Source organism: Neofelis nebulosa, chromosome 1 (genome assembly GCF_028018385.1).
Source record: "Neofelis nebulosa isolate mNeoNeb1 chromosome 1, mNeoNeb1.pri, whole genome shotgun sequence".
In the NCBI taxonomy this organism is placed as follows: domain Eukaryota; kingdom Metazoa; phylum Chordata; class Mammalia; order Carnivora; family Felidae; genus Neofelis; species Neofelis nebulosa.
Window position 1 is genome coordinate 35,236,647 of NC_080782.1, and position 9,090 is coordinate 35,245,736.

At 47.4% G+C, this 9,090-nt stretch overlaps 1 protein-coding gene across 4 annotated transcripts in view; it reads left to right on the top strand.

The window, feature by feature from the left end:
* Positions 1–2,294, top strand: part of NIM1K (NIM1 serine/threonine protein kinase) — a 65,918-nt gene extending 63,624 nt beyond the window's left edge. For all 4 annotated transcript variants that reach the window (XM_058719022.1, XM_058719012.1, XM_058719029.1 and 1 more), the window contains one exon: positions 1,410–2,294. In XM_058719022.1, the coding sequence (XP_058575005.1) occupies positions 1,410–2,159 (750 nt within the window). In that variant the 3' untranslated portion in view covers positions 2,160–2,294. The remainder of the gene's footprint in view (positions 1–1,409) is intronic.
* Positions 2,295–9,090: the final 6,796 nt, after the last annotated feature.

The window sequence follows — 9,090 nt, forward strand, 5'->3', positions numbered from 1 at the left end:
AGCCTGACACGTGGGCCTGACCACCATCTTTACGGCTCCATTAGTGCAGAAGTCTGGGCTGTCCTCTTTACCTAGTACAGTCTCAGTACAGTTGGCAGGAAAGAGACACTCGTCTGGGGTCTATGTGAGGTGAGAGGCTATTTCTAGTTCGTTCTTCTGACTGGATGCTGTGGAGGCAAGACTGTCATCAGTGACCTCCTGGACAAATTACTAAGGGAAATTAGTGACCCAGGGACCCGAGATAGGCATTGGGAGGGAGAAGAGAAGGAAAAAGAAGTGAGTGAGAGAGAAAAGCCCAACCGTAATGGGGGTGGGTGCTTCAGATCTTCAGTTCCACCAGGTGTCATTTAAGTGGCCCCATGCTGTGGTGAACTGTCCCAGGGCCAGGCAGTAAGCCAGACCCACATTGAGCAATGGAACAGATGGGCAAAGAGTCTTCCACATCCTACTTGGAAAAGAAATTGAGTGGGAGAGCAAAGGGAACTCAGACTGAGGCCTCTGAAGCTCCATGCCCTGACATTTCTCCCATCTGTCCAGTGGTGAGTCATGGACACAGATCCAGATTCCACTGAGCGTGTCCACTCTGGGCCGGGACCTTGCTGAGCACTGCAGATACAGTACCACTGGCCACCCTCACAACAATCTCATGAGGTGGCTCCCAGTATCTCATTTTACAAAGAAGGGAAACACTCATATTACACTGCTGGGATCATTGAACCTAAAATTAACCCAGCCATCAGGCCCCAAAGCCCAGATTCTTACCCCAGGAAGCCCCGCAAAGTCACATTAAACCATCCCAAGAGCCCTCGGGACTAAGTAGGTTGGGGGTCTTCAAGGTTGTCTGTATGGAATCAGAATATGAGAGTGGGGGTGGGGCACATGCTCGCCACCCACAGTGGGACTTGCTAAAACTTGCTGAATATAGCCTCTTTCCTTCTACTGAATTCTGGAGAGGAGCCCCCACAAAGGAGCAGGGTTGAAAAGTTGGGGAGGGCTCTAAGTCTTGTTGGTGTTGGCTCTAGTCAAGAGTTGCTCAGCCAGAAAAACTCATTCATGGCCTCAAACATGAAGGATTACTGTTTCGTTGTGTTTTGGATCATGTAGTTTCAAAAGATCTAAGTTTCATTTCTGGCACTGATTCCTGAGTCACAAGTGTCAGACAGACTCCAACCATTGCCCCACGGAAGAAAAGAACCTTTGGTCTGTTTGGGGGATGTGTGGGTGTCACGTTGGCTAAAGGGCATGGCCGGGCGGCCCTCGAGGCTTGCAATCTGAGTTAGGTTGACATCTGCTGAACTGGTTGTTACTCCGTCATCTATCACTTCACTGTTTCAGAGCAACTGACACATTTGCTTCTGTTAGTATTATTCCTTGAAAATGATAGCTTTTCCCTGTGTCTTCTTCCACAGCATGAGAACCAAATTATTCATAGAGACCTGAAAGCAGAAAACGTGTTTTATACCAGTAATACTTGTGTGAAGGTGGGTGATTTTGGATTCAGCACAGTAAGTAAAAAAGGCGACATGCTCAACACTTTCTGCGGGTCGCCTCCCTACGCGGCGCCCGAGCTTTTCCGAGACGAGCATTATGTCGGCATTTATGTGGACATCTGGGCCTTGGGGGTGCTTCTGTACTTCATGGTGACCGGCACCATGCCGTTTCGGGCAGAGACTGTGGCCAAGCTGAAGAAGAGCATCCTGGAGGGCACATACAGCGTGCCTCCGCACGTGTCCGAGCCCTGCCTCCGCCTCATCCGGGGCGTCCTTCAGCCTGTACCCACCGACAGGCACGGCATCGATTCCATCATGAGCAATGAGTGGATGCAAGGGGTGCCGTACCCCACCCCTCTGGAGCCTTTCCAACTGGATCCCAAACATTTGTCTGAAACCAGCACCCTCAAGGAAGAAGAAAACGAGGTCAAAAGCACTTTAGAACACTTGGGTATTACAGAAGAGCACATTCGAAACAACCAAGGGAGAGATGCCCGAAGCTCCATTACAGGGGTCTATCGGATCATTTTACATAGAGTCCAAAGAAAAAAGGCTTTGGAAAGTGTCCCGATAATGATACTACCTGACCCGAAAGAAAGGGACCTGAAGAAAGGGTCCCGTGTCTATAGAGGCATAAGACACACATCTAAGTTTTGTTCAATTTTATAAATTGCATTAACTGCTGATAATTAACCAAGAGCATTGTTGCTGCTTTTAAATTTTTTCATGGACAACCTGGGTGGAGACATTTTTGTAATTTTTAAATAAATTTAAATTTAAGATCTGCATTTTCCCCCCAGAAAAGCCTAGATTTGCTTTCTTGTTCTTCAACTCTAGTGTTCATTCATTTATTTAATCAAGAAATATTTCTGCCAGGAACTGTTTAAGGTGCCGAGGAAAGAGCAAAGAATGACACAGGCCCGGCCCCTCCCCTCCTGTGCAGGATATTCTAGTGCCGGGCAAAGGCAGCGACAAAGACATTTTTTACAGAAAAATGTCAGATAGTGATAGATGCTTTAAAGAGAATGCAAATAGGGTGATGTGATATTAGAGGTTTGCTACCTTGGATGGGACCGTTAGGAGAGGATACTTGCAGTAGATAGTCTGAGATCTGAATAGGAAGCAGCAGTGACCCTTAGAAAGCAGGCCAAGAGCATTCCAGGCAGCTAGGGGTTCAAGACTGGGTTCCTCTCAAACAAAGCCTAGGACAGAGGCTCCATGTAGAATAGTTTCTTTGGGAAATGATCCTGGAGAGGAGAGAGGGGCAGGGGAGAGAAACAGGAAAAGCCAACACAGATTGGCCAGAGCTATGGGTGGTCGGCACTCAGTCCTGCAGGACGCTCTGAGGAGCCTTATGGAGCACATCTCAGGTGTCTGCCTAGGGCACAAATGGAGAAATATTTACCCATCACCTCCTGTTCACCACTAGTCAAGAGTGGTCCCATGGTGTCACCTGCCCTGCATCCCCAGAATTTGCTGTGTGTAACTACCCCTGCAGATTATGATGTGTGAGTGCCAGTTGAGTTCCTGGTGCTTCCCATGCCGTAGTGTCAGAGAAGCCCCGGAGGTGGCCAGGGTCAGGTGACAAGATACGATCAAGTAGGACCTGCATAAGGTTGTTCAAACTTGTATGGAAACAGTCACAGCCTCAGTGGCTGGAGGGAGAAGCGTGGCTGGAAGGATCCGATGGGCGCATAGCTGCTACCTGGCACACACACCACCCCAGGCTCTGCCCCGACCCACTCTCTGTTAAATCCAAGTCACTGCTGGCACTCCGTGCAGGAGGATTAGTAGGACAAGTTACAACAGTGGTTCTCAGGTCCGGTGCATCAGAATCTCCTGGAGGCTTTGTTAAAACAGACCGTGAGAACCCACCCCCAGAGTTTTGATTCAGCACATCTGGAGCGGGGCCCAAGAACCTGCGTTTCTAACAAGTTCCTAGGTGATGCCGATGCCATTAGGGACCATGCTTTGAAGACTATGGAGCCACAGTCACTACCGCAGCTGGTCCCGAGGCTAGGACTGGATTCATCCCTCCCTCCTCTGTCACTCATTCTAAAGGTCCCTCACCTTTGGCCAGCATTTCAGCTGGCCTAGATTGCTCTAGTATGGTGTAAATCTTTATCATCAAAGATTTGAGCCTCTAGGGGTGCCTCGATGGCTAAGTTGGTGGAGCATGTGACTCTCGATCTTGGGGTTGTGAGTTTGAGCCCTACATTTAGTGTAAAGATTCTAAAAAAATCTTAAAAAAAAAAAAAAGGATTTGAGCCTTGAGTTGCCTTGCCCTTGTCAGGCCGTGGTTGCTGCAACTGTCTGTTCACTGGTATCATGAGGCCCCAAAGTTAGGCTCCAGTGAACTTCCTGGGTTCCAGACATTCTCCTCTTTATCCCCTTATGATGATCAGGGTGAATAATCTCCATGAGTATGATAGCTCCTCTCTTTGCTTGTCAACTGGCACAGAGACCTCAAAATGACCATGCGATAGTCATGGATTCCAGTTCACTGGACCTTTACTGGGTCCCCTGGTGAAAGCATCCCCCTGCCCCTGGGAACCCAAACCTCTAATCTAGCTGAACCTGGGTTGTAGGAAAGAGAAGTACAAATTCTGCAAGTGGGTCACTCTCACATCACTGATGTGAGAGAAGGCTATCCTACTTTAACCTGTTGATTCCCAGGCCTATAGTTTTTGTTTGTTTGTTTGTTTGTTTTTTATAAAGATTTTCTTAAGTAATCTCTACCCCCAATGTGGGGCTTGAACTTACAACCCTGAGATCAAGAGTCCCATGCTCCACTGACCAAGCCAGCCAGGCACCCCACCAGGCCGGTGTATTTTAACAACAGGGGACACAAATCCATCAGCCATGGTTAAAGTGCTTGTACCCAGTCCTGGAGACTGTCAGGATCCAACCTCAACCCTTCAGGATACTGTCCTATAGAGCCAGTGCCTTGGCTGAACCACTACATTGTCCTATTTATGCTGGCTGTTTCAGGTGTTGAGGTTTATAGTGAGATGAGTAGATCCCATGGTCAAGTGCCCATTGCCTTTGCCACGAAAGTCTTTGAGGAAATGCCACGAGAGATACCATGAAAACGGATCAGATATTCTCTGTGTCATAGCATGATTGTGTTAGAGGGTACACTGCGGGCAGGAAAGGCAAACCTGTATCCTGAGTAGATGTCAATTCCAGTAAGGTCGCTGCTGTGCCATCTGCTTTTATGACTCCATGGATCTGATAGTGACCCAGTGCATGAGGAGATGGCTCCGTTTGCTTTGTCTCTTTGTGTCCCATAATCAGGTGCTTAGTCTCTACTAGGGCCCCGTAACACACCAGGAGCCCAAGCAGTTCTCTTTTGCAGAAAGTGTGGTGTCACTCCAGGACCCTACAGGGCTGTGCTGTAGCCGTCCACCGGGATTGCCAGACCCCCCACAGTATCCCTCACCGTCATGTAATACAGCCAGGGTGGCAATGCAGTTTGCTGCAAAGCCTGAAACTGGATCGTGTGTGTGTGTGTGTGTGTGTGTGTGTGTGTGAGAGAGAGAGAGAGAGAGATCTACTGGAAACGGGCAGCCATGACAGAACTGGAAGAATGTACTAAACATAATGTACTTCCAAAACCCAGAGAGTCCTACTAAACCCTGTGCCTCTGCCTCAGCACTAAGGGGTAAAAGATGCAACAAATTGTCCTTTACCTTAGAAGGAATGTGTAGGCCTGCCCCAGGTCATTGGGCCTCTGAATACTTGGTCAATATAACAGGCCCCTGATTCTTCAGGGCGTTTATCACCCACGCTCTGGCACACATAAGTCTCACTAGGGCATCTGAGTTCTCGCCACTTTCTGATGCTAAACCCACCTAGGACGCTGTCACAATACAGTGGGCTAGGGTGATATTCCGCACTGTCAGGATAAAGTCCTTCAGACGATATTGTGACCTCGAGCCGGAGATTGACAATTGCCTGGAGCAAATGAGACCAGCTGCCCGTCCTGCGCATTGTTTTGATCCTCCTTTCTGATGCAAATTGAAAGGAAAGCATTTTCCAAAGTAACAGCTGCCTATTGGTGCCAGAGGCTGCCAGTGAAGATGCCACATCCGCATCCTGCGTGGGGGCGACAACAGAGAACAGCCATCATCCTTTCTTATCTGCCTGCTCTCTTCTTAGAAGTCTGATGGATAAGTTAAAGGAGGTTTTGATGGAGCCCATTACCTTTGTGACTTTAAATTTTTTTTGTAGTGAAGCTGAGTTTGGATGGTAATACTGATGGCTGCATTTCCTCGTGTGCTTGTTCGTGATTTACGAACATGGCCTGGGAGAGGGTACAGCCCTGGAGGTTTCCACGTGGCTCTTCCTCCACAGGTCAGTGGTCTAAAAGTATCGATCCCAAGTAGATAGTTGGAGACTGGGGAACCCCAAGGTGAGACCCACTGTGAGACAGACTTTGGCCAGAACTCCACTCATCACCTGGTTTCTAAAGACGCCCATCCACACTTAGGGTCATAATAGTGTTTAGGATTTCCTGGTATCCAGTTCAGTTTGGACTTTTTAGCCAACAGTCCTTAAAAATTCTGGGCACGTATACCGTATATACTTGTGCCAGCAGGCTTTTCCTCAAGACCTGGCCTCCCAGTCACTGTGCACTGGGTCTATAACTTAGCTCTGGGACCATGATTTTTCTCGTGACAGGCTATATCAGCCTCTCCTCACCAGCTTGCCTCTTTTTCTTTTCTTTCTTTTTCTTTTTTTTTTTCTTTTTTTTTTTTGTTATACAAGTCAGGTAACACTCTAGCCAGCTGTCACTCAGAACTCTGAACTATTAGCCTTTGTCACAAAACAAAGGCTCCTTGATTTTCCCTCCAGCCAGACTGTCCATTCTATTATGTCCACCTCACCTCTGACATTTAAGTGATAATACATGGTCTCTGTCATTCTAGAATCCCATCATCCCCGCTGATCATAGCACGCCTGATTCTGTGGCAGCATTTCCCACTGCCAAGGCCTGCTGGCAGTGTGTAGCCATCACTGACCTTTACATAAGTGCTGGTACACCCCTCCCAGAACATTCTTTATTGCCTCAAGTGAAGGTAATGTCCTCCTGGGGAATGTACGTAGGTGGTTCTTCAGTCTCACTTAATGAAACCTTTCTAATATTCGTACCTCCCAGAACTTTCTTACCTTTTCCTTAACACTGTGACATCTCTGCCTCATTTACTGCAGGCCACACTCATGTCCAAACCTCTATAGCCATCCCGGCTGCATGTTAGGACCAGTTTATGGTGTCCTCTCCAAGTCATGGGTAAATGCTCCCAGGATGATTAGCTCTCCCTTATCCCACCTGCTCTTCTTCCTCGACCTCCACCCCTGGCCCAATGTCTTCAAGATCCACTCAAACACATTTTGCCCTGGTTCCTGATAATACATATTAGCTTGATTCTGCAATTCCTCCTGTGCCCAAGCTACTTCTTCCCACACAGACGCTGTATTTCTCTCCTCAGTCTGTGTGGCAGCTGTTGAGGCCTGACCTGGTTCTGGGTTTGGAGAATAATAAGGGTATTGGAAGATGGTCTCGAGGAGGTCATGCCTCAGCTTGCAGGCATCTGCCTCACCAGAGACCTTGGCAGGGGCTCCAGGCAAGGGAGAACAGCTGCTTCTGCCAGTCCTGTGTAAGCAGAATCTTGTTCTCAGCATTTTCAGGTTCATCTACACTGTGGTTACTAACTCAGGCCCCAGTATCCCAATCTCTTCTTACCAAGGCTTGGACTTTGATAAAGAATTGTCAAATTCCTTGTCCACATTCCTTGGTTTGTGGCCCCGGTCCTCCATCTGCAAAGTCAGCGATGTTACATCTCTCTGACCATCTTTCTATAACTCACATCTCCCTCTGATCACAGCCCAGAAAAGTTCTCTGCTTTTAAGGGCCTGCATGGTTAGCGTGGGCCTGTCCAGACGACCTAGCATAATCTCCCCAGCTCAAGGTCCTTAATGACATTTGCTTCTGCCAAGTAAGGTAAACATATTCACAAGTTCTAGAGATGGTCATCTTTGGGGATGCGGGGGGAGTCATATGCCTACTACAAACAGCAATGGGGTGATTGCCATGACTGGTGAGTAAACCAGCCCTCAACTCCTACCCTGAGGGTCTGCATTATAGGGCTATTCTGGGTATCAATCGTCTTAGCCTGGATTCTAAAAAAAAAAAAAAAAGAGAGAGAGAGAAAAGAAAAAAAAGCCCGAGACAAAAGCTTACATGCAACTCACATTATTTGGGAAATGACCCAGGACACAGGAGATGCACAGGAGTAAAACCGAATAGATGAAAGCCACATAAGGATGCACCGCAAATTGGCCATGGGCCAACTGGTGGTTGATTCTGTAGGATCTTCTGAGGAAACTTCTGGAACGTTTCTCAGAACTGTCTGCCCAAGGCAGAAAAGGAGGAAACATCCGCCAGCCAGGTCCGTCATTGGTCAAGGGTGGCCGTGGGAACTTAACTCCTCTGCACTTGCAGCCTGTTGAAATTGTGAGTGCCACGTGAGTTCTGCGGGGACCCCACGTCACAGTGAGGCTGAAGCGAAAGGTCTATAGCGGGAATCCAAAGGGAGATGTTATCACATTCTCCGGGGTCCTGGGCAAAGACTGGAGACAGTTGCCACCCTTGTGGCTGGAGTTGAAGGCAAGGCAGAGAGCATCTGAAATGTGTCGAAGGTTCTGATGCATAGACCAAAGGCTTTAAGGCCTGAAGAATAAACCTGGCACATTTTGAGGAAGGGAGAAGACAGGGTAGATGGAAACATTGTAAATCTTGGTGAGTGTGGTACTGAATTGAAGTAGGCAGAGAACAGATCCTCTAGGAGTTTGCAAGCCTGAATAAGGAATTTGATAGAGTGAAATGTAAGCACATTTGCAGTAAGCACATATGCAGTCTAGGCAGCCTTCAGGGAAGAAGCAACTCTTGCCCTAAAGATCAAGAGTTTTGCTAAGGTGGGTTGGAGGTGCTTGCTTAATAGCATCTGAAAGACATGGAGGCACAGGGATGCTTTTGTAAAATCAGTCTAACAAAACTTTAATTTTTCCTTTTTTTTTTTAACATTTATTCATTTTTTGAGAGACAGAGCATGAGTGGGCGAGGGGCAGAGAGAGAGGTAGACACAGAATCCGAAGCAGGCTCCAGGCTCTGAACTGACAGCACAGAGCCCAACGTGGGGCTCAAACTCACAAACCGTGAGATCATGACCTGAGCTAGTCAGACCCTTAACCGACTGAGCCACCCAGGCGCCCCTCATTTCTTTTTTTTTTTTTTTTTTTTACTATAGAGGCTTGCACAATGATGAAACATGGGCAAAGAAAAGATGAATTCCTTTTTACTTCTAAACATTTAAAATAAAAATGTATTATTATTATTATAAGCCAGAACTCTGATGATCTATAAACTTCTTGAGGATTGCTATTCATAATCTTCAGCACCAAATTACTACCATTATAATAATCTGGGGGAGGGGAATCACAGGACGACTGTTTTCTTTGACCACCAATTTGGAAAAACACAAGGAACCTAGGACTTAATTAAAAGTAGTTGCTGGAAAGTTTAAAGACAAGTGTTCGT